At 39.9% G+C, this 25,858-nt stretch overlaps 2 protein-coding genes and 1 non-coding gene across 4 annotated transcripts in view; 1 reads left to right on the top strand and 2 right to left on the bottom strand.

Annotated features, from left to right (window-relative positions):
- The window catches only part of LOC113128155 (E3 ubiquitin-protein ligase SMURF2), a 56,763-nt gene extending 39,614 nt beyond the window's left edge, over positions 1-17,149 (bottom strand). For both annotated transcript variants that reach the window (XM_026303234.1, XM_026303235.1), the window contains exon 1: positions 16,153-17,149. In XM_026303234.1, coding sequence (XP_026159019.1) covers positions 16,153-16,204 — 52 coding nt within the window. In that variant the 5' untranslated portion in view covers positions 16,205-17,149. The remainder of the gene's footprint in view (positions 1-16,152) is intronic.
- A 499-nt stretch (positions 17,150-17,648) lies between these two features.
- Positions 17,649-23,900, bottom strand: LOC113128441 (importin subunit alpha-1). Its single transcript, XM_026303780.1, has 11 exons — positions 23,860-23,900; positions 23,402-23,515; positions 23,155-23,295; positions 22,616-22,704; positions 22,166-22,434; positions 21,619-21,713; positions 20,302-20,565; positions 19,491-19,724; positions 19,141-19,323; positions 18,475-18,624; positions 17,649-17,885 (listed from the first exon to the last, which is right to left on the bottom strand). Exons 2-11 carry the CDS (start codon positions 23,465-23,467, stop codon positions 17,796-17,798), a joined length of 1,581 nt encoding a protein of 526 aa, XP_026159565.1. The 5' UTR covers positions 23,468-23,515; positions 23,860-23,900; the 3' UTR covers positions 17,649-17,795.
- A 322-nt stretch (positions 23,901-24,222) lies between these two features.
- trnar-ccg (transfer RNA arginine (anticodon CCG)) lies at positions 24,223-24,295 on the top strand. The gene has a single exon. It is a non-coding gene; the product is annotated as a tRNA-Arg (tRNA).
- Positions 24,296-25,858: the final 1,563 nt, after the last annotated feature.

The following is a 25,858-nucleotide window of genomic DNA, read 5'->3' as shown; positions in this document are numbered from 1 at the left end:
AGTCTACAGCTGACACTCCCCCTCCTCTCTGCTCCCCGAGGAGACGCCAACAATCTGGAGTCAGGAATCTGGAGTGCATCCTGGAACGTAGTCACTACACCGGGGCAGAGTTGGGTTGGAAAGGGGTGAGAAGGTAAAGACAAAGTGTTCATCTGGAGGCAGGAATCTACGGTGGAATGGAGGAGGAGGAGGAGGAGGAGGGAGGAATGTGAGCAGGGCTCTATCTAGACTTACAAATCTGTGGAACGCAGACAGTGGAGGGGGTGAAAGCAAAGAAATATGGGAAAGCAGAGGGAGGTTTAAAAAAAAAAAAAGCGAACAAATTACTCTGGACCAAACAATTTTGACAGTGATGCCATTCTGACAACAGTGTAAACACTGTAGGGGGAGGAGCAGGGGTGGTCGAACAAGATAAAGAGATGACGGGAGACTACAGGAGTGAAGAGAGAGGAACACAGGAAAGAGCAAAGTAGACCACAATTCAGTTTGGAAATTTGTAGTGCACAGAGGAAATTTAGCGTTTGTAAAAGTCTGCATTGAAATCACAAAGGTTGCATTAATAGGAGAACATGAGGTGGCTTTTACAAATCTTATTGCCTGATAATCCCCCTGACATCAAACAAACGCTCAACCTTTAACAGTTTCACTGTGTTAGGGTCATGTTTGACAAAAGCAATTTTATTCACCAACACGTATGCTTCTATAAAACAAAAGGAACAGTTTGATTTTATAATAATTGCTCCCACAAATGTGGCTTTGGGTTGAACACTATATTAAAACTGGGCAGTTATTACTCCATCAAATCTAACGAAGGAATTAGAGGGTAATGACATTAAGAAAGAACATGGAAAATAAGCCAAATGAGTTTGGATTGTAAAGAAAGGTGACACGATGCAGAGATTTTAAAAAAATAGGAGGGAGGGATGAAGATATAAATAAATTAAGGGGGAGAAATAACCCAGATACTGACAAAGTCAAAGTAAATGCAGTATTCATACAGGAAACATTTAAATTGAAGTTTTAGTAATTTAGACAGGTTGAAATATCATACAACAGGAAAGACATTCCAGTATGACTTATTAAGTGCACAAATGGTTGCGAGAGCTTATTTTATCTCCACGTGCCTTAGCAGCTTCTTTATGAGCACAGATCATTTTGACCTTAATGTATATGATTCATGCAACTGTCTCAGGAATGCAGTAATGGAATTTCTTGTCAATAGTGGAGAACAAAAGGCCACTGCTTATGATTCACACGAGGTCATTCTGGGTTTGTAATGGAAGATGGCTTTCCTTCAAGCAATGAGACTAGGTGATAATTTGTGTTTGAGTTTCACACAAACGGCATCTGGCACCTACAGTTGCTTGCCTGATGTTTATCCAAGTTTAGATTGGTGAAAAGATTTTATTTTAAATACTTTAGCTACTTTATCTCTTTAGTTCATAAATAATTTTAGATTCCAATTATCAGTTTAAGCTGCTAACACACTGTATGTATTTTCACTGGAGTCAATATACAGTGGTGTGAAAAGGTGCTGGCCCCCTTCCTGATTTCTTTTTTTTTTTGCATGTTTTGTAATGTTTCAGATCATCAAACAAATTTAAATATTAGTCAAAGATAACTCAAGTAAACACATCATGCAGTTTTTAAATGAAGGTTTTTATAATTAAGGGAAAACAAAATCCAAAACTACATGGTCCTGTGTGAAAAAGTGTTTGACCCCCCTGTTAAAACATAACTTAACTGTGGTTTATCACACCCGAGTTCAATTCCTCTAGCCACACCCAGGCCTGATTACTGCCACACCTGTTCACAATCAAGAAATCACTTAAATAGAACCTGCCTGACAAAGTGAAGTAGACCAAAAGATCCTCAAAAGCTAGACATCACGCCAAGATACAAAGAAATTCAAAAACAAATGAGAAAGAAAGTAACTGAGATCTATCAGTCTGGAAAAGGTTATAAAGCCATTTCTAAAGCTTTGGGACTGCAGTGAACCACAGTGAGTGCCATTATCTACAAATGGTGAAAACATGGAACAGTGGAGAACAGTGGAGAACCTTCCCAGGAGTGGCCGGCCGACCAAAATTACCCCAAGAGCGCAGCGATGACTCATCCAAGAGGTCACAAAAGACCCAACAACATCCAAAGAACTGCAGGCCTCACTTGCCTCAGTTAAGGTCACTGTTCATGACTCCACCACAAGAAAGAGACTGGTCTGCATGGCAGAGTTGCAAGATGAAAACCACTGCTGAGCAAAAAGAACATAGATGCTCGTCTCAGTTTTGCTAGAAAACATCTTGATGATCCCCAAGACTTTTGGGAAAATACTCTGTGGACTGACGAGACAAAAGGTGAACTTTCTGGAAGGTGTGTGCCCCATTACGTCTGGTGTAAAAGTAACACTGCATTTCAGAAAAAGAACATCATACCAACAGTAAAATATGGTGGTGGTAGTGTGATGGTCTGGGGCTGTTTTGCTGCTTCAGGACCTAGAAGACTTGCCGTGATAAATGGAACCATGAATTCTACTGTCTACCAAAAAATCCTGAAGGAGAATGTCCGGTCATTTGTTCGTGACCTCAAGCTGAAGCGAACTTGGGTTCTGCAGCAGGACAATGATCCAAAACACACCAGCAAGTCCACCTCTGAATGGCTGAAGACAAACAAAATGAAGACTTTGGAGTGGCCTAGTCAAAGTCCTGACCTGAATCCGATTGAGATGCTGTGGCATGACCTTAAAAAGGCGGTTCATGCTCAAAAACCCTCCAATGTGGCTGAATTACACCAATTCTGCAAAGATGAGTGGGCCAAAATTCCTCCACAGCTCTGTAACAGACTCATTGCAAGTTATCACAAACGCTTGATTGCAGTTGTTGCTGCTAAGGGTGGCCCAACCAGTTATTATGTTTAGGGGGCAAACACTTCTTCACACAGGGCCATGTAGTTTTGGATTTTTTTTCCCTTAATAATAAAAACCTTCATTTAAAAACTGCATGATGTGTTTACTTGAGTTATCTTTAACTAATATTTTAATTTGTTTGATGATCTGAAACAAAGTGTGACAAACATGCAAAAAAATAAGAAATAAGGAAGGGGGCCAACACTTTTTCACACTACTGTACACGCTAAGTTGTGTGTATAGAAGGTTTTTGTCGTTGTGATATTTACATAATTTAAAAAAAACAAAAAAAACAATAGGTGTGAGGATAATCTTGTTCCGGTCATCTCTTGAAGTGCTTTACATCACAACTTCTACATCATATATATATACACACTACATTTGTGTGTGTTTGTTGACTCCCATGTAGATAGACTACTAGTCTTCAGAAACAAGGGAATGAACAAAGACGGGCAGAAGAAAATGACAACCATGATAGTTTAGTGGATAACAGTATTCAGCAGCTGAGAGAGTACTAAGAGAAGGAAAGTAATAAAAGAGGAGAACTGCAGTGATGGAAGAGGGGATGGGGACAACTTAAACAGAACAAGGAGGGGGGGGGGCGCTGGTGGTGTAGCGGTAGTGTGCCCGTCTATATACGCTGTCATATAAACCTGCATGTCTTCCCTTGCTCTCTCCCCTAATTTCCTGTCTTTCTCCACTGTCCTATCAAATAAGGGCAAAAAACTGCCCAAAAAAATAATAATAATAAAAAAAAAAAACAGAACAACAAGAAGCTGAGAAATGTGACAAGGAAAATTAAGGAGGAAAACTAAAATAAAGCCAATAAGAAAGAGAGATGGTGTTGGATGGAGGTTGAAATGAATCTCTGGGCAATACGATACGCTAATTCACAAGGGACCCCCTGTGTATTGAATAAACTGGTTTCTACCAGACTGTACAACAGCATTGCAGACACACCCAACATTCTCACAAACCAATATACATATATATTTTCATTTCCACCGAGTTTCGGAAAGGTAAGGCTGAAGCTGTTAAAATACCAGACTTTACACACAGACCTCCAAAAGCGTTAAGTGTGCCGTAATAAGGCACTAAAGCATTGTTTACAAGAGGAGTTCTACAAATAAAGTGGCCCTATATGAAAGGCAGAGCAAAGAACTTCCAGTTCATCACTCATTTTAAACACCACCAACCTAACAAACTCAGACTACTTCAGTTTGTAAAATGTATTTTTGCCCATAAAGTGCTGGACAGGATCAAAATCCATTGTAACTTAACTCCTCTGTGATCTTGTTCCATATCATTTACAGACACCGTAAGTTTCAAAATATTCATCCTCCTCTTCTACCGCTTTGGCAATTCTCCAGGTGGCACACAGAAATAAAATTAAATTGCTATTGACACTCAAGTCCATGTTGAACATGGTTGGTAATGTAAGTGTTAGATGCAATGAAGGTAGAGTAATACCACTCAAGTGGAGAGTGAGACTACCCAGGACAGGTAGCACACATACAGTGTGAGCCCAGCCATTCACACAGGGTCTTCCAATTAATCAAAGTGTAAAGCAGAACAGATGGGAGAGGACTGAATCACTAGCTCTTTGTCTATGTTTTAAATATCGCTATATGCCACATGCACCTAGTATCTCTGCAGTCATGTTGTTATTCTATTTTTATTACTAATTCAACACTACCCTGCTGCCAGAAGAACAAGAAGAGCACGCTCACTGGGGTTGGATGTGCGAGACTGATTGCTGAGAGACAAGCAGCTGCTTTGAAATTGGGAATAAAAGAGAGACAGCGAGAAGGAGCAAAGAGTAGGAGTAGGACTAGCTAACCGTGTTTCCTGTCACTGTGAGCGTGAATGGCATGGAGAGAATTTACTTTAGACTGACCTTTGTGTAGACATAAATATGCAGCTGAACCTAGCAGAGTGTGATGGTTGAATCCTGAGCTTTTTGTTGTGTGTGGGTGGATGGTGGTGATGTGTGACGCAAAAACACATCCATATGAAGGCAGCAAGAACCTTTTTGCATGCATCAACCGTAACAATCCAACTACTGATCAAGAACATGGGTAGACTGTTCAGATTGAATGATTGTTATTCCAACATACATACAATTGATCAGAGCCTAATTAATGTAATCCACATTATGTTAAAGGAGTAAAGCAGCCAGGTTTCTTTCCAGCATCTCTTAGCTTTCTCTTAGGCAGCACAAAACCACAGAAATCTCACTGTAAAGGTTTCACTACAAAACTGTCCTTAAAGGGGTAGATTTAACAGCTATTTTGAGACATTAAAACACATTCAAACAATAAATTTGTCATCAAGCGACTGGACTGCCATTTATGTTGCAAAATGTTGTGAAATCTCTGGCAATCACTAATATGACAAATAGCATTTAAGAAAAAAACAAAGCATTATGAAGCAGCCTAAGAATGCAGTCCCTCATTGTGGGTTTATAATTAGTATATTACCTCCTGGGTTCTCTCAAAAGTTTCAGTAATTGTCCTGATTCAGTAACAATACCTAAACATGGCAGAAGTTGATAAATAAAGGGTCAAGTCACTTACTACAAAAACAGGAGTCAGTTTTCTTTACTCCTGGACATTCATAAAAAGGTGGTAAATGCTGCTGTTATTGTGATTATGTTAAGAGCTGAGTGGGATGTGGTGGCACACAGGTATCATCTAAGTTACCTGATCCTCATCTCTACAATAAAAACCCTCTGCAACACCCACGTCGTGCATCTGTCTCTCCCCCACAGCTACACTTAAAACAGATGCAAAGAGAAGGGGGTGTGATTTGAGTGGCAGTGCATGTGAGTGTATCATTGTGTGTTCATACAGTAGACATGCTGAGTGGTCTACCAGACAGACACACACACAACGAAAGGTGGGCAGTCCAAGCAGAGAAACAGCCGCAGGAGTAAGTCTGATCTATAAGGTCTAACTTGCATTCCTGCTTTCACTTTTGAAGAAGTGAAAAGGCTTTCCTTTATTCACTGGCAAAACTAGTTAATATTTACGACTCTAGCCTAGCAACAGAGAGACATCTATGGTGCTGCACACTGCCCACATTTTTTGTTTGCTGGGAATCAAAGTGAAAAATGCTTAGGCCTATAGAAGAGACATTAGTTTCACTCAAATTAATTGCATTCCTGTTAGTTTTTGATGATACAAGTTTAGCATCAGTTTAATTTTTATGCATTATTAATTAATTAAAAAGAGGTTTGGACTTGTTTCTTTTCAACTTTGAGATAGGAATAGAGGCCATCAATGGTCTGCAACATTTTTTTTTTTTTTTTTTTTAAATCACATTATTTGTATTTGTATTCACATGAGTGACATGCTCTAGATCAGGGGTCTGTAACTGCAGTCCTCAAGGGACACTGTCCTGCTTCTTTTCCAGCTATCCCTGCCCTTGCATCTTGTGATGGGCTGAACACACCTGATCCAGGTAATCAGAAGTGGGTTGGGATAGTTAAATTCTGGGCAGACAACAGTGATGTCAGTGAAACACAAAACTAGTCAGTTTTATTGAAGCTCTTTCAAATGATAAAAATTCAAATAAATCTTTTATTTTTGCTAAGGTGCCCTGAAATCCCATCCCAGGCTCCTTAGGGTCACCCGGCAAACACTAAATGCAGTAAACCGGTGATGCAGAGCTACAGGAAGTGTGTGTATGTCTGCGCACATAACAAGTTGAAAACAGATAAAGGAAAAGAAAAAATACACCAAACTGGAGCCACACCAGCAGAGTCGTCTGTCAGCTGTCTGGACTAGATCCGGGGGTGAGGGAGAGGAAGGAAGAGAGTGAAATGACAGAGAGATGAGGGACATCCTGTTCAGAAAAGAAAACCGAGTAAAAGACTGAAAAGAGAACGCAGGATACAGAGACACATCATGAGAAGCTGCGGTGGGGAGGTAAAAAGTTCAGACAATAAAAAAGGAGAGATGGGCAGGATGCAGTAAAGAGCAAGAGCAACAGTGCAGAAACGTCACATGTGGAGATCAACTACCTGCCTTTTGCACATTTCAAATTAAGTTTTTAAGACTTAGTTTTTGCCTTCCCTCATAATTCCCAGAGGTTGTTGGAAATATTACCCTCTAGCCATCTGAAAAGAAAAAGGTGATACTTATCCCCCATATTCTGCAGGAAAATCCTCCTGAAGCACTTGGAAAGTTTAATGTATTCTGCATATTGAAGCCCACCTCCTCTCCAGTCAGTGGCTGTTATGCAATACTGAGGTGTTCAGTCTTTCCATTTTCCTGTGCAGAAGTACACCGATGCCACCGAGTTCCAAAGTAATTTCAAAAGCAGATAAAAGTAAGGTTTTGACTGAAACAAAGTCTGAGAGCTGATAGGCTTGTGCAGCCACTACAAAATAACGTATTTATTTACAGCCACTGATACACATTTTTATTTTCAGTGGCCCTGTTTGCTTCAGTAAAGACAAGAAGGTTTCATCTTTTAGCCAAATATCTTACACACAAAATGTTGTGGTCCATTAAAAAGCATGTACGCTCTGTGTGCATAAAGTGGTAAAATGGAGTTCATGAGTGGACAACATTAAAGCTGAGTTATGAGACTGGCAGCTCCCTGCGAGTCCCAATCTCCTCATCTACCAAATTCTTCCTGGGTTAAGATACAACAATACCTAAAAATGCTGTTTGATTTTTTTCAGTAATGTATAAAAAATATTATTAGGGCCTGATTAGTGCTGCATGATATACTGATACGAGACAGGTATTGCAATACCCTGCCGTTAAAAATTGTACTATGCCGCATTTCATAAGTACCAGTACTGATTTTAAATAAGTTTAAATAAGGTTTAAGGATATAAAGGAGGATATATAAGGATATATGGCTCTTAAATAAGATATAATATATCCTAAGTTACATTTCTGTACAACAGCAGGCTGCGCTATGTGTGCAGCACTCTGTTCCACTCCAGACAGAGGGAGCGTGTTAGTTTTTTTTAAATCTCATATTTCTCTCTGTAAGCAGCTTTCATGGTAAAAAAGAGGCATGGCTGCAACTACAAGTGCTCTTCCTGACTGTCTATGGCTTGTACACAAGGCTGACACATAAACTGAAATATGGCCTTATTTCACTTATGTAGCCATTAGTCAGGGAGAGCCCTGGTTTTATGGCCTCTTTTCACTTTCTCCTCCACACTGACATTGTGAAAATATCATTTTAGTATCAGTATATAAGATATTTAGGCAGGTATTGGTATGAAAGTCATAATTCCGGCATGATCAGATACCACGTAGCATTCATCTTGAGTTAATAGTGGACTGAGCACCTGCACAGAGCCGCAATTCTCCTCTATGTCTACTTTACTGTAACTGTTAAAGGTGCTAAGACACAAACAGTGCCTTTGCAGCCACATTATGGCATTACATCTCTGTAAATCATTAGCAATGCCAAAATTCAAAACAAAAAACATATGCCAAGATCTTCATTGGAGATGTAAATGGGGTAAGGAAAGGAAAATATGTAGCTCTTGACAAATTCTTAGATTCAAACTCATTCAAACTCAATAACAAACCTTCTGTTTGTTGTGTAATCTTGTGGGACAAAATTAATCTGTCACAGAAATACTGGAGAAAGCCAAATGCTAACACCAGGCAAAGGATGCAAACAGATTTTAAATTCAATTTTCCAATTTAAAACCACACATACACAAAAACTCAAAACTCTGACAGACCTTAGCTATAAAGGGCAGTGGATTTAGTTTTGCTTACATTGCAACACACTCGCTCCACTGAATCTGGTGTTACCCAGAAATGAAAAACAAAGACAGCCTTTTGTATGCTCTCATCACAGTGACCACACAGTTGTACCTGAGCTACTGTTGCCCAGGTGAGCAACAGGTTAGACAAACACTACACTGTCTTGATCCCACTGTCTGCAGATTAATAGAAAAGACAGGTCTACCGGCAACACTACTACTGAGCCAAAAGGTGATTTTGAGTGCTGCATTCATTAATTTTTATAAAAAGTCAAATGCATAGTCTCATAACAGTATTGCACCATTGACACATTAGAGCATTCAACAATAAAGCAACTGAGATATAAAAAAAAATGAAAAAATAAATAAAAAATGCTAGACTCAAGATAATCTCACCCTGTATGTAATCAAACATAAATTCTGTTTCAAAAGGGCTCACACATGAGAGGCCTTTAAATTTCCATGGCAACACACTTTGAGAGAAACATGAGGTGATATGAAGATTTGCAAAGGTAAGCGATATAGATATGTTGTTTGGGATTACCCCATCTGCAGTAACAATTTTTCATGTTTTGCCAACAAATTAAGCTCAAAGTATCACATTATTTTGTCTGGTCTGCTGCAACTGAAAAGGGTAGTAGTCTCTTCCATTTCCTTTTAGATCGACTGATAACAGAAATGATAAATACAGCTGGAACAGCTGCATCAGAGACCATATAAGCATTTCCATATGGTGAGTAGGGCCACATGAACACTGAATGGGTGTATAGAATCTGTGTAGTGTGTGGCCAAGTGAAGCATATGCTAGTGATGCAGACTAAACAGAGCTGGAGGAAGTTTGAGTATATTGCTCTGTGTTGCACTACAAAACCTAACCACAACACAGTGACCCCAGAGGCTAGAGGCAAGATCAAGCAGACACACCCCACTCCCCCCACTCACCTATACTACTGAAAATGTAGGCTAGATTATAATTCAGCACAACATTCACAACCAGATTGCTCAATTCACTGCAAATGAATCAAGAGTTCATTAACCATCTCAGTTATTCATGTATATTCATTTTACATTAAAATGAAATAAGACAACAAGAAACCACATTACAAGCAGTCCTTACACAGCAGAAAAATAAAATTTCAATGTATTTTCTCTAAAGACGTTTCTGATGTTTTATCCTGGAAAAAAACCACAACAACTTGTATTTCTGCACCAAAAAGTATTCAGACCCTCTTCATTTTTTTCAATTTTGCAGTCTGATCCTAAAATTGTTTAAATTCATTTTTTTCTCATCTCTAGGACATTCATAGTCCCTAAGCTGATAAGGGGTACCTGGTTTCTTCCAGACATACCATTTAGAATTGAGGCCAAATACTTCAATCTTGGTTTCATCAGACCAGAGAATCTTACTCCTCACAGTCTGAGAGTCCTTCAGGTGCATTTTGCAAACTCCAAGCGTTTTGCACTGGGGAGAGGCTGCTGTCTAGCCACTCTGCATAAAGTCCAGATCAGGGGAGGCTAAAGTGACGGTTGTTCTTTTGGAGCTTCATCCCATCTCCACACAGGATCTCTGGAGCTCAGTCAGAGTATTGGGTTCTTGGTCACCTCTCTCACTAAGGCCCTTCTCCCATGATTGCTCAGTTTGGCTGGGCGGCCAGCTCTTGGAAAAGTCCTGGTTTCGCCAACCTTCTTCCATTTTAGTATTACGGAGGCCATTGCGCTCCTCGGAACCTTCAGTTAAGCAGTTTTTTTTGTGGCCTTCCCCAGCTCTGTGCCTATCAACAATCCTGTCTCTGATCTCTGCAGACAGTTCCTTTGACTTCATGGCTTGGTTTTTGCTCTGATATGCATTGCCAGCTGTGAGGCCTTCTATAGAGAGATGTGTGCCTTTCATATCCAATCAATTTAATTTACCACAGGTGGGTCCACTCAACATAAATTCTCTTTTCACTTTGTCATGTGGATTAATGAGAAAAAATTAATTTAAATAACTGCAACATAACAAAACTGAAAAAAAGTGAAGGGGATCTGAATATTTTCTGAATGCACTGTATGCTGAAGTTTTATCAGTATATTTAGCTTGGGATACAAATAAGATGCAGTCACTGTTTTACATTGAGGCGTAAAGTTTTAACCATTAATATTGAGATCAGCCTCAAAAATGCAGTTACAGTCAAAGTCAACACTTTCAAACTACAATTCATATTTTCTTTGCAATTACATTAGGAGCCACTCCCAGAAAACCTCGACAAATATCTCCACTGTTGTGTGGAAATATTTCAAGGAAGAAAAGACAAAGATTTTGACTGTGACAACGTGGGTTAAGATCTCTGGGTATTAGGAAAGTTGCTGCACTTAGGAAATTAGTATCCAGTGCAATCTGGCAGAAGCAAACAAAGGGGAGCATGTTAAAGAGCTGAAGGGGACAGAAACTGGACAGGACTTTAACACTAAAGAAAATGTGCTACCTCAAATGCTATAAGAGATAAGATGAGCTGATCGAAGTAACACTGACATGAGAGTGGCTACTAGCGGCATCTGAGGACTGCCCCACATGAGCTGCTCTCTTGTCTTGACAGATTACTTTTAAAATGTTTGAGCTGAAGTACATACACATACACTAACACACACACTGTATCAAGCAGCAGTGTATTGTATACACACGTGCAGGCTCTCAAAGTTGAAAACACCTTTATAGACACACGTGCCTCACTAATCTCTGAGACAAAGAGTGCACATGGTGCTACACTGCCTGTTCAGAAATCACAGTGACAGACAAGCTCAGGAAAAAAACAGAGCTAGGTCAAAGAGTAAAGGAAAGCCAGAGGTAAGCAGTATGGAAATATGAGCATCAAAGTTTCAACACACCATAGTCTTGTGTGTTCTTGATTTAAAAAAAAAAAAAAAAAAATCCAGCTTCAGGAAAACAGTGGACCATTAAATTCACCACTAACCTCCAGAAACAACACCCTGCATTTTCAAAGTGGTGGAGTATTGATATGATGTACATACAGAATATTTAAAAGTATGAGTGCATGTGAGTGTATGCATAGCTCAGGTTTATAAGAAGCCTTCTACATGGGTTCTGTGTTTTTGCTATGAATCTGCGTCACTTCTCTCTCATTTCAGAGGTCAGATGTTTGATTTTCTGGAAAGGCAGCAGGTAATGTTGATGCAGCTGATATTTTCTAACATTTTCACCCCATATTTCTTAACGAGTGTGTGCAGTAGCACACATGGACAGATTTGGTGAAAATATAAATACCAGTCCAGTAACCCTAAAGGCAATTTCTGCAGCAACCAGGAAGTTTGAGCAGTGGCTATTAATTGCCTCATAACTAGGTCAAACTGTACTTTCTACCATAAATTAAGACAGTGCCAGGGATAAACAAAATAGCGACCAATACAAAAAGACGTCACTGCATGACTCACATCCATTGTGTGCTGATGAATCATAATCACTAACTCTGGTCCACATTTTAACCGTCAAAACTCGGTATTGTTTAAAGACAAAAAGTTACAGAGACATATCAAAATAAATTACATGAGCAAATGCATAGTCCAACTCCCCACACTACCATCAGTTCACAGTGTTTTGATTAAATGTGACTATCACTATACAATCAACTTTCATTCAAATCGTAGGCCAAGCAGACATACTGCTGACATAATACTGGCAACTAAATCCAGTCAAGCTGAGGGTAAAAAAAAAAAAAAAAAAAGAGCCAAAGACTGTAGTTATAATGATTTTAACATTGTGGACTATATACAAAGGAACATGAATAACACCCCTAGCAGAGTCAGGCAAACACACATTTGGATGTTGCAAATAATACACAAAGGCATGTCTAATCATACTTTTTAAAATTCTAGCATTGTAATGTGAACAAAGCATGTCTATAATACCTAATATATTACAACTTGCAGTAAGAATCATAACTTGATGCTTCCTGACACTTTCTCCCTCCTACCATATCACACAGTAACATTCATTCCTCATTCTTTTGGGAAGCTGACAGGTCTAACTTAGCTCAGCATTGCGTGCTGACAGTACATCCTGTGGCAGCTCAATTGTGTATGAGTGGTTCTTTGTGCATGTGCGCATGAAAGTGCGTTTGTCTTCTTTTTTAAGAACACAAACATTGTGCTTGCACATACAAACAAGCTGACACACACAGCTATACCTTCTGAAGGCTGGCAGTGAATGCTGAGGCAGTGACCCCTGATAATTTCCCTAAAATGCACTCTGCCCTGGTGCTAATCCAGGGCCAGAGACTGGATCTTTATCTTAATCACCAGCTTCCTGGCTTTCCTGCCCTTCTAAACACACAACCTCCAGCTCTAGCTGCCTAAAACGTTAAACTGAGGTGGACGGACCACACACGCACGCACGCACGAGCATGACAGCAAATGAAAAATGTACATGTGGGTTTCCCAACTTGCCTGAGTGTCATGCACTCAAACAGAACAGGAAGAATCCTGAGATGATTCTTCCAGTCATTCCCTGCTAACTGCGTGCCAACTGGAGGCTAATGGAGGAAATGGATCACATAGAATGACTCCTTTCCTATGAACTAAAGCAAACACTGCATAGTGCAGCCAAAAAGGCCATATTTGAAACAGGGCAAGAGATGTATCCATTCCCTCGTACATTTTATGTCATTCACTTTAGAGAAAGTCCAGATTCCACCCAGTTAAACACAATAAGGGAAAGCACTGTGTTCTTGTTCGATTTCAGTAAATCATATACTAGCTCTCACTGTGAAAGAGACAAAACAGAAACTACACCAACTGTCACTTCCCTGCAATGCTAGGAATAACAGCACTCAAAGTCCAAGATTGCTCTCTTTTACAAGCTTGGAAGCAAGTTCTGTAGGGACACGATGACACACCAGTGCTCAAAACTAGAAAGTTTTTTTATTATTATTATTATTAATTTCAGCATCACAAGCAGCTGTCCCAGATAAATGTGTTAGACACAAGAAGGAGCTCCAAAAAAGCATTTGTCACATTTAAATGTAGGGTGGGATGACTAAACTGTGGACAAGTCAAGCCAAAATCATGCAGTGTGTAAGCCAACCCTACGCAAATTTTAATCCACTAACGTGAGGAGAGGGGATGCCAGTGAAGGTGCCACACTAACAGCAGACTTAAAATTCAATCTCTAACACTTACATAGGAAAAGCTTCACTCAGGTGGAAGAGGATTTCAAGACCAAAACACATAAAAAAAACAGACAGGAGATGTGTTTCAGTTTGAAATAGCCATACTAATATGGTTATTTTTCAATAAAACTTAGTAGATAAAGTGCAGACTTGTGGCTGAAACAGCAAGATGCAAATGAATAAAGTGAGAGCCACTGCAGGGGTAATTTGCCCCAGTGGTAAAGAGATATAAGTGTTACTGGTGACAGCACAGTAATTAGTTTTAGTGGTGTCTCTCCAAAGACCTCTAGCCACCCACACAAAGCCAATAGGAAAGGTTGGAGGTAAAGCAAACAGTAATTTACTAAAATGTTACTAGCAAATCAGAAAAAAAACTTTGAAATTCATAATTATGCAAAAGAATTGTGATTAAAATAACATTCAAAAGGAAAAAGTGACACAGAGCCACTGTCTGTCTGATTTGAACAGCTTATGCTTAGAAACATATGGTCACCAACAAAAATGCTGGACTGGGAAACAGAAATAAGGCTATAAACTACAAATGACAGATGCATTCAAACAGTACTTCAACAAGTCAACAACCATAATGACAGTACACCTTTTGGTATGAACCTGACTTCAAATACTAATTTTAATGCAGCCTGTTGAGTGATTAAGTTTAACTAATATATTGTATTTTTTCTTACAAAGATGAGGATCATACAAACAAGGTGACATGCACAGTATAATTTGAGCTAATGTGCCATAAGTGCAGTGATTATTAAATAAACTGCTCTATTAACCTAAAAGGCTAAACCTGAGCAAAACACAACTTGAAAAAACCTGGAGGCACTATAATTGTTCCAAACACCCTAACTTCATTAGATCCAAACTTATTGTTAAGCCAATTGCCCTTCTTTCTGACACACCAAAAAATAAAATGCAAACTGAGACCACAGAGCAGACAGTGAAACTGGACTACATTGGTTTGCAATGTTAGGTCTAAATGCACACACTGTCAGACACATAAATTAAGTGTGGCCACAACCATACACACATGTAAGGCTAAGCATCAGTGATCATTGATCAGGTTTCCTCCTGCCATTTGAATCGCAATTTCTCTCTGCCCTCACACAAGCCTCTTCCTTATCCTTCATCTCTAACGAAGGACAGACAGAGGATGTCTGTGATTGGGAAAGACTCACATTTCCTCTCTGAGGACTCACATTCCTGGCATTCTGTCTGAAGACCACTGCGGCCCATTTAAATGCTGTCCCCATAAGGAGGGGTTAAAAAAAAAAAAACGACACCCAGGGCAGTTAAGCTGGAAGGACAACTGGGTTGGTGTTTGAGTTATGAGCGTTCATTTCACAGTATAATTTACTTTCCTGGGTAAACTAACCTGCCGTTCACTTGCAGCCCACTGGATAGAAGGAGAAGACAATGCATTCACATGATGTAGCCCACGCTAACAATAACCATACCATAACAGAATACTTGTTGCTAATCTATCATGTGGTATCAAACGGTATACAACAAATGCAAAACATCAGCTGAGAATGAGACAATTTTAGTCCTTCGGTTTGAGCAGCCACGGCTACTACACACCATCACATTTACCATTTGACGTGTTAGCCACCAGACGACCATGTGGCTGAAAATGTGTAAATCTGCTTCCTGTATAAACAAACACCAGTTCAGGTTAAACATAAAATGCCACAGATGGCAATTCTCCTCATAGTAAACCCACATCTCCGCAGGTTAACCCAGAAACCCTCTGTCTAGTTTCAAAAAGCATAACCTGGGTTACTTTAGGAAGCAATATGAAGTTCTTCTAAGACAGAGAGTAGCTATGTCCTCTAAAGTTAGCTAAATCCTGAAGTTCCCTCAGAACATGGCATAAGAGAACACGTCCTAACGATAGTCGTGATATAGCGTTAGCAGCGTTTGAATGGCGACATAACGTCAGATAAACTAGTGATTAGAATATCCACACAAACCAAGCCGATAGGAGTTAAAGAGCATTAGCTCAGACATGACGATATAAAGCTTTTTCATTAAAACCAGCCGGAAAAACAGTGATAACGATGCTCAGGGGAAAAGCAGTCAGGACTAACGGCGGAGGGAAAGCGTTGTTGCCGCAGCTAATGTTTATGAAAGAGCCAGGCTCATTCGCTGCTTTTCAATGATAGCGACTTAGATTCAGTTAAAATTAAACTAATTAAATGCGATAAAATCAAAACTTAACATATGAGGGGATTTGTTGCCCCCCCCCCCCCCAGCTGTATCAACGGCAGACGTTGGTTAGCCTGGTTCGCTAGCAGGCTAACTTGCTAGCGTTTCCTAGGGGGTTTAAACTCGCTTACCTGTCAACCGCAGCTTTACTGGGCCATTTCTCCTCACTCCTTGGTTAGACATTCCCCTTTGTGTTCCAGCTTGATGAAAATTCACATAAAAACTGTCTACTTCATGGGTCACCGTGTCAGTTTTTTTTTTCAGAAAGCTATCTCCCAAAACAATCCCTGTGTTAGCTTGGGGTTAGCTTGTATCACCATAGCAAGTCACGCCGACTGTCTGTGCAGCAGAGCCGTGTCATCAACACATCGCTGGGACAACTCTCTCATCTTCAGCCGCTCTTCCGTAAAAATACAAGCAGTTGCATCCCCGAATGTCGCTCATTCCGCGGAGATAAACCCAGTCAGCGGTTTGCCCCCCATCGGGACAGGCGTCTACCCAGTCCGAGCAGCTCAGACTGAAGTTAGTGGCTGACGGAGAACTGTGGCGCTACGGCAGGGACGGAACCGCACATCCGGTACGATTGTTCAAAGTAAAAGCACCGCCAAACAAATGTGCTCATTTTTTTCATCCTGGCAAGAAACAAAAGACATGGTTATTGTAAATGTATATATTCATTCACCTAAATCATCCTTAATGAATTTGCTTAGAGAAACTAACATATCAAATTCACTACTTTTAGCGCTTTTACATCTGTGGAGAAACCTTAGTCAAACAAATTACAGGTATTGTCTCGTATTAAGTTACACACCAGTAAAAACAATGATGAACACTTTTTCTTAACTTGCTACAGAGGTACAACGATTCTGTGATTTTATTTTCGAATGTAAAATCTTTTCCGGTCTTAATCTGGACATATTGATGTGGATTATTTGGACGTGTATGAAACAAGCAACATATCTGAGTATTATTACCCAGGGTTAATTGATTTTCATTTCCAATCAAAATACATCACTAGTGAATATAATCAACACTAGGAGCAGTAGAAAATCAATCAGTTATGAGCACGGTAAATGTTTCAACGAACCCTGAAGTGTTTATGGGCTTTAAAAAATCTTTTTCAAACAATGTGCCATTCGCAATTTCCAAAGTCTAATATATATAATATATATATATGCCAGTCCATGTCTTATGGTTTATGTAAAAACACCAGGAGCGACCGAAAATCAAGCTGCAATCACATTAAACAATCAAATTACCACACCGCTTTTATAAACTTATTGATTTCCACCATGAATCAATTAGCCACAAGAAGAATGTAGTTTTATTTTTTTTCTGAAGAGTAGGTAGATGCAGGTCCACAATAATTCTGACATCAAGTTTATTGACCTGGTTCTGCTCAATCCTGGACGCTCCTGAGGCCTCATGGACCTATACTGTGACATTTAAACACCAAATCAATTTTCCAAATCCAAATCCGTGGACTAAAGACACAACAGAGTCCTTATAACAGGTAGGTTCACAGAAAGTGTAAAGAATAAGCACAGTGCCACCTACTGGTAACGCAGACCCGTCATAATGGTTCTTGACTCCTACACATCTTTTCACAAAATAAATCAAGCAAAAACATTATGCATGAATAAAATTTATTTACAAATATTTTTTTTATGTTTTATTTGTCTTTGTACCGTTATGTACAAGGATCAAATGTCTAAAAATATAAACAAGGTAAGAATATTCTTTTCTTAATGATACAAAGATCTAAATGGACGTGTTAAAAGTCGAAAGTTCCTTTGTCGTCGGGGATCTGGAAGGCATAGCAGTCCGCTCTAGCCTCAGGAACCACAGACTCGTCATCCTGATTCTGAAAGACATGAAGGGCACAAACAGAGGCTTAACTGTGGTTTAGCATGGGGATGGTTTCATGGATGAGGACCATTTCTGTCAGATACCAAAGGATCTGGTGTGAACTGGTTTATATTAAAGGCAGATCATGTGAGAAAAATAAAATTTTAATGATAATGTTGGTACAATGAACGTAGCCTTATGTCATTTAAACCGAGACATGCAGCAAAATTCACATATGTATTCTGTCAGTCTTTTCATTTTTTCAGTGTTTGTGTTTGTACACTTTAACTGTTGAAGAAAGTGGTTGGTTGGTATCACAAAAAAGATTTAGTAACACTGCGCAATAGTCCTTTACATACTCTGTGCAAATTCAGCTTATACCATGGATTTTAATAACAGAAACAAAAATATAAGATATACAGAAGAAAATCCCTAGAAACAGCCAGGAACGTCACTTTTCAAAATTCAAGTTTGCTATAGATGGTTTCAACACTGGTTGTAATCGCTCTCCAGAGTAAACTCATTAGTCTACTTAAACCTACTGGACTAATCCATCAAATTTTAGCAGGTAGCCTGAAGTGACCCATATTATCAGTAAGACTTACGTCCTCAGAGAAGAATCTGTCTATGATGTTAAGAGAGGACTTGTAGACAGCTTCATTGCCATGGGACTGTAGTGCTTCAATCTTGTCCAAACCACCCAACTCCTCAATCATTAGGCACAGTTTCTCAACCTCGCCAGTTTTAAATGCCATCTGTGAGGAAAGGAAATAAAAAAACTATTAAAAATAGTTTCCTTCATTTTCCTTATCTGATAAAATTCATTTAAATTTCCCTGGTATTATTGATGTTAAGTTCAATAGATGCAACATTTTTATACAGTCAGTGAGTTAAATAATTGTGATTTCAACATTGACCAATATAATTGTTAGGCGAGTGTTTTATTCATTGAAAATATACGAGCACACCCCTCACACTATAACACAACCAGGTTACCTCTAATTGAACTCCTACTTGCATTTTTTGACCAGCCTCTAAACTATGTAGCTCAGTGGTATGTTCACTCATTAGCCCGTCAAGGTGACTCATAATTAAAACAGCTGCTTTCAAACAGACTACCAGCTCTCAGGCTGTATTTGTAACTGAGCTGGCCAGTACCTGAACTTCCAATCTCATCTCTCATCTCATCATCATTAGCAGAGCTAAGATGCATACTAGCAGCTACCAAACTGTATAAAAACACAGACTGTCTTTAAGCCTTAGCAATGTACCTGTAAAATATTGTAGACTGCATCCAAGATGACTAAGATGATCTTGCTGTCTTTGGCTGTCAGCAGATTGAGCAGAGGCTCCAGAACATTGCAGTGGACAAGGTAGGCCACTTGTGATACTGTTCCGCCACTGGTATAATTGGTGACAGCCCACACTGCCTCCTTCTGGGTCTTATAGTCGGCCTAAAAAGAAAAATACATCTGATGTTTTAGGCCTGAGAAAAGCATAGACATGTACTAGTGACGTATTTAAATGCAGAGGACAACCTTTTCCCACACTAATCTATAATGAAAATATAACTTGACTTATCAATTGATAAATGTTCAGCTATATTTTCTGTCTACTCTACCTTTTGGAGGAGCTCCACCAGGATGGGAATCAGGCCTGCATTGATGACCTCCTGAATTTGGGTGTCCTTGCCAGCGGTGATGTTGGACACCGTCCAGGCTGCCTCTTTCTGGATGTTGGGCTTTTGGTGGCGCAGCAGGCTAGGGAACATCGCCAGGGCACCTGCATTCAGCACACACTGGGTCTGCTCATCTGTCCCAGTCACAATGTTGCCAAGGGACCGGAGGGACGGAGTCTGGGTGATAAAGGAAATCACATCAATTACTTTAAGAACTAACTATTTAAAAATAATATATAGGAAAGAAGAGGGTGATGAGAATGATTATAATTTGATAGTTAAACACTGCATGTCACATGTTGCTTTTATAATTTGGCATGCGTATCTTAAGCCACTAACAATGCAGAACAACTAAAAAGCAGAACAACTTGATTTTCAGTTTTGGATGCCTGCTGCACACAATACCCTCCTCTCGTAGTGCAGGAGTGAACAAACTTTTAATAAGCCTAAATTCATATGACGGATGAAAATATTGAGAGAAACAATGAGAACAGATGTTTGAAAGACAAAGAGTGGAAGTGGTTTGCTTCAATTTTATGTTGAGGTATGTTGTATTAAAGATCACTGAGATTCAAACTGTTATGATGGCAGAAATTGAATAAAGAGAGTAATTACTCTGGCTCAGTGAAGATAATTCTTCTGACTTCTGACAATGTTGTACTAAATGACCATGAGGACTATAGTCAGTGCACTAACTGCATCTTCAAATATAACAACAGTAACTTTCAGGCTTCAAAAACTCACAGACACATACCACAATGGACAGCTCCCCACAGACAAGAAGCTGTACCAGGCGGGGAACCAGGCCTGCCTGCACCACCACCTCTATCCTCTCATTGGAACCATCGGTCAGATAGGAAACAGCCCAGCAGGTGTCAGCCAGGACCTCCCTGTCATCGTGGTGCAGGAGGCGTACCAGGGCCGGAAGCAGCTGCTGCACTGCTGTCAGAGGAGGTGCCGGGTTCTTGTTCCGGCACAGGTTGGACAGCGTCCAGGTGACATTGCGCAGGTAGCCGGACTGGAAGGGTGGATCAAGCAAATATTTTAGTGTCATAACATAAAAATTGCTGGCGTAAGATTAAACATGACAGTGACAACACTCATGTTTATTCACATTGCCACTTCCAAACAGAACAACTTCGGTGTTTACCCTTAACCTCAGGAATTTTAGAAGGTCTAGGATTTCAATGACTTTCAATAGTAAATATTTACTACCAAGTACAACTGCAAACTGAAATAAATACTCAGTAAATGCTTTGTTACAGTAGGAGCTATTGAGCAATTTGGCTTCTCAGCTGAACAGGAATGAAAGGCTTAAACATGACAGGCTGGTAAATCCTGTTGACACTAGATGCCAAAAAGAAAAAACGTCTAAAGTGAACTGAAACACAATTATGCCAGGCCTGTAATTATATGAGTAACAGGCCAAACAACAGAAAGGCAATGGATTTAAACAAAACATCAAAAGTTACAGTCAACAATAATAACAATACACACACTGTTTTATTTCATAGTTACAATTAGTTACGTAAAAAAATAATAATTGCAAAGTTTTCTTGGTGTGTTCACTTCCTCATTGCTATTTACTGATAAGTATAGTGAGGAACTCATCAGATCAAATCAAACAGATGTACAACGGCAGCCAAAACACAAGAAAGAGGAACACGCACACTAAAGGTCAAAAGTAAGAGATCACTACAAATTTGGGTTTGCTATAAAAATCTCTGCAGTTTACTATAATGTAGAATGAAATTAAGTAAACAATGGCAATAATAATGATGACAACAGCAATAATGATAATAATAACAATAATAATAATGTTTATTTTATTTTATTTTTACATAAAAACTGAGACAACTGAAGTGGGAAAAAAAAGAGGGTGACCCCAAACCATTGAATTTTTCTGTATGTCAACACACTATACATGCACTCCTGACCACACTGGACAACAATCCAGTCAGTTGTGTATCTGTCAACTACCGTCTGTATGTATCTGTTTGTATACATACAACATCTCAAAAAAGATGTATTAAACCCAGCAGTGGAATCAGGATTAGAGATGGCAACTCACGGGAAGCACAGACAGGTCAGGGGCCGCCAGCAGGGCCAGCAGTGGCTGGAGACCACCATGTTTGATCACTAGATCTCTGTAGTTGGAGCCATCACCTGAGTATTGAAAAATACATATGAAAATCATGAAAACTACTAAGGGTTTCTGATGAGCATTACCATGAAAGGAGTATAATTTGGTTGAGTATTTTAGAGGAAGTCCTACATTGAAATACTTTGCTTCATGTTATTATTACATTACCATAACACAACAGGGCTGTTTTCCATGATCCTCATACTCTTAATAGACCATGGTTTCATAACTTTTTATTACTGAACATGAACCACCTTTGAGCAGTGGCCCTTTCAAGAAACCTTGTTTTACAGCATGCCCTTATACATTAATTGATTTATTTTTGCAGCCTGTTAGAGACCAACACCTTAAGTTAAAACAAAAGAAGCAGAACTACACACAATAACAATAAAAGAACAACGTATGGACACAGTAATGCAGCAACTTAAGATAAACAGTTATGTCAAACACAGAGAGACAAGTACTGTCAGCCTACCTGCAATGTTACCCAGGGCCCAAATGGCCTGCTCGCTGATGTGTGGGTGGGGTGATGTCACCAGGCTAATGAATGCTGGGATGGCCCCCCCTTCCACTACGGCAGTGGTCTGTTCTGATGTACCTGAGGCAATGTTAGTCAGGGCCCAAGCTGCCTCAAACTGGATGGGCGGACATTCAGACAATGCCAGAAAACTAACAAACCTCGGGATGAGTCCGACAGCAATGATGCTGTCAATCGGTGGATGCTTTTCTCTGGAGAGGAGCTTTCTGTATATGAGGAAAAAACACAAAAACAGAAACTGGTCATCAACTTAACAGAAACAAGCCAAGTGCTATACTCCAAGGGGATAGTTGTCTAGAGTCTGTTCAAGCATAAATGCAACAACAATAAGACAGGATGGCGTTTATTACAGTAGCACATTCAACTCTTCAGTCAAAATCCTTTCACCTGGCTGCCTGTGTGGCCTGGAGCTGATGATCTGGATTCTGGCTGTTTACACCTCCAACAATCTCCTCCACAGACCAGTACTGAGGAGGCTATGGAAACAGAAAGAGAAAAGGATCAAATAGCAGTTACCCCACAACAATTAGTGGGACATGCTTGGAATATGTTTAAGTGTGTAAATTCAAAGCTTTTATATCATGCTAAGGAATTGCTGACCATACCCACTGAATTCATATATACTTTATATTTTAAAATGAAATGGAATAGTCTGGATGACCTTGTTGTTATCAGTAAGGTGGACACTCAAGTTTGCTCTAAGTTACTCACTGATATATGGCCATGTGTGCAAACAGAGCAGGTTGACCTCAATTTATATCAACCTTTAAGACTCACATTGTTGATGCTTTTTCTCTGGGTGGATTGTCACCAGTGGCTAATATAGTTCATTCATAGGAAAACATAGGGAAACCATCTGTATTTATGTCAGGGACGTTTTCCCAGACAAACTACTGTGTGAATCAGGACCTTGATGATTTATTTACCTGTGCGTTGGGATCTTTCTCCTGCAGAGGAGAGGTCGGCTCGTCCAGGAGACTGTGGACATTTCTTCTCTTCAGGATCTGATCGTCTTTCTTTGCTTTTCGCAGCTCCACGTTGACTTCGGCTCTCCTGCGTCTTAGCTCCTGAAAACGTTGAAGCCCATGAAAAAAACAACAACAATAGGCAGCAGTCAGTAGGGTTTGCTGCATAGTTTGTGCTGTGACGCTGGGTGTTGTTGTCGGATCTTACATTGGCATCTTTCCCTTTGTTTTTGAACTGGGTGAGTCGAGCTCCACTGTCGGGACCAGCTGACATCTCGGGGCGTTGGGCAGGACGATCGGTTCCACTAACGTTACAGACGCTCTGCGGAAACATCATCATTTATCGTTAAAAACTAAACGGCCGTACCAAAGGCCACTTTCATTGGCGTCCTTTGCTAAACTCTGGGAGCTAGCCTACTTAGCAGTCGCCGAATTAGCAGTTAACTGTTGGCTTTTCTTGCCAAGCCAGTTATCTAACACCATGTGGCCCCTCACATGGTAAACCAACACCCAAATCCCGCTAAAACTCATTAAAACAAAACTTACACATTCAAACCATACGCATATATATATGAGACGACAATAACCTTCAAAGCAACAATTCAAGTAGCACATTAATATGATTAAAAGGGATATTTAGCCGCAGAACATGTGCAACATACGTACCTTAGTTAGAGATGTGTTTTTTTTTAATAGACGTGACGTCATCTACAGACCGCCCTGTCTTTTCCTGACTTCTCATTGGTCAGTTGGAAAACAAACACCTCCCATTTCCCAAACAACAAAGCCGTTGTCAAAGTAACTGCTGTGAGTATCGCGAGATTTCGTGGCCGCAGCTTTATCGGACGGCTTTTTGTAGTTGTGGGCTTTTGCAGCGATTGTTGACGCGTCTAGTTAAACGTGGGTAATATACACTTACCTTAAAATAATTTTCTTTCAGTGTTACTTGTCCACCGATACAATATACGTGTTATATGCGTTTGTTTTTTTTACTTGATAAAGGCTATTTTTGGAAAAGAGCTACGTAATGACCCAGTGGCCTAATGGATAAGGCATCAGCCTCCGGAGCTGGGGATTGTGGGTTCGAGTCCCATCTGGGTCGTCTTTAACTTCTTTTCAGGCGTTGTCTTCTGCTCACAGGCCCGCATCAATTCGCCCATTCCTCTATGAGCAACCACTGGAGTGCTATTTCAATTGTAAGTACTGTAGGTGTCTCACAATCAGTATATAATAAAGAAATATACACAACAGCTGACCATCACAACATTAAGCAGCACATTGTTGGACAGGTCTTTCTTAGTTTTTGTTACAATTCATGTCATCATTTTTAAGATCTGCTTTCTTGCCTGATGTGTACCTAATCTGTACAGTTCAATAATATTGTTTGGGAAAAATGGAAATGGAAAAATATGGACTTTAAATTAAAAATATCATAGTAATAAGCCCTTTCCAGTCTGGTGGGAAAAAAGATGCATGTACACTCCCTGTTTTATTGCTGATGTGCAGTTACTGGTCCCACCAACCTGCAGTGTCTATTTGTTGTTTATTGTTGCTGTTCTTTTCTCTCTGCTCTATCCACTCACCCCAACCGGTCGAGGCAGATGGCCGCCTAAACTGAGCCTGGTTCTGCTGGAGGTTTTTTCTGTTAAATGGAGTTTTTCCTTTCCACTGTTGCCAAGTGCTTCTGTTAGGACCATGGATTTTGCACTTCCGGCCTCAAACTTTAATTTTGAAAATCCAGTTCCTGTATCCATGTTGCCTAGTGTCTGGTAGCTTATTTATTTATCCTGACTGATTTCACCTGGACGTGACTTGGTAATCACCTGGACCTACCCCACCTGTGACTGGCTGCATAAAAGCAGAGCAGCAGCCACATGTCTTTACTTGGTTGTGATGTTGCTACATGGTACTCATCCTCCACCCCTGCCTGACTTGGTTTCTGCTGAACCATGATATGACTCTTGATGGCTCAACCTGCACCTGGAAATGCCTTTCTTGTTCCTGGAGATGGAACTTGAACTTTTGAAGGTATTAATTGACTCTTGATTGTTCGATTCTCGACCTGGATGTTTAAAGGCATTATTTGAACCTCGACACTTATTTCCTGAACCTTGGAGGCCAAGTCTGTTTTTCTTTTTTTGAACTTTAAACTTGACCCTAGAAAGCCTTATTGGTTTATGGAAGGCCAAACTTGTTACCTGGCAGTTCAAGGGACCCTTAAAGGCAGAATGTGACTTTTGTTTTTGAAGTACTTGATGCATGAGGATTCAACTTAGTTCCTGACCTGACATGACTCCCAAGAACCCAACTCAATTCAAACTGAAGTCTAAATTGGACTTATGTGGAGCTAATTGGATTCCTGAGGATGTGACTGGACTCCTGAGGTCCCAACTTGAACCTCATGGACCTAGCTTGTTTCCTGCACTGGAACCTGCAGATCGCTGGACTCTCGAAAGACGAACTAGTTTCCTGAGAACTAGCTGCTATCTGAAGAGCTTATCAGATCCCTGAAGACATTACCTGACTGTGTGATTTAACCTGACCTTTGACTGCCTGATGTAGTACTGCTATTCTGTAGTTAGTAAAGCTAAGTAGATTCTTGATAAACTGACATGACCTGGAGAAATATGTTCATTTAGATGAAGCTTGTGTTATTATTTTACGT

Source organism: Mastacembelus armatus, chromosome 1 (assembly GCF_900324485.2).
Source record: "Mastacembelus armatus chromosome 1, fMasArm1.2, whole genome shotgun sequence".
Lineage (NCBI taxonomy): Eukaryota > Metazoa > Chordata > Actinopteri > Synbranchiformes > Mastacembelidae > Mastacembelus > Mastacembelus armatus.
The sequence above is the reverse complement of the archived record's forward strand: the minus strand, read 5'-3'. Positions and strand labels throughout refer to the sequence as shown.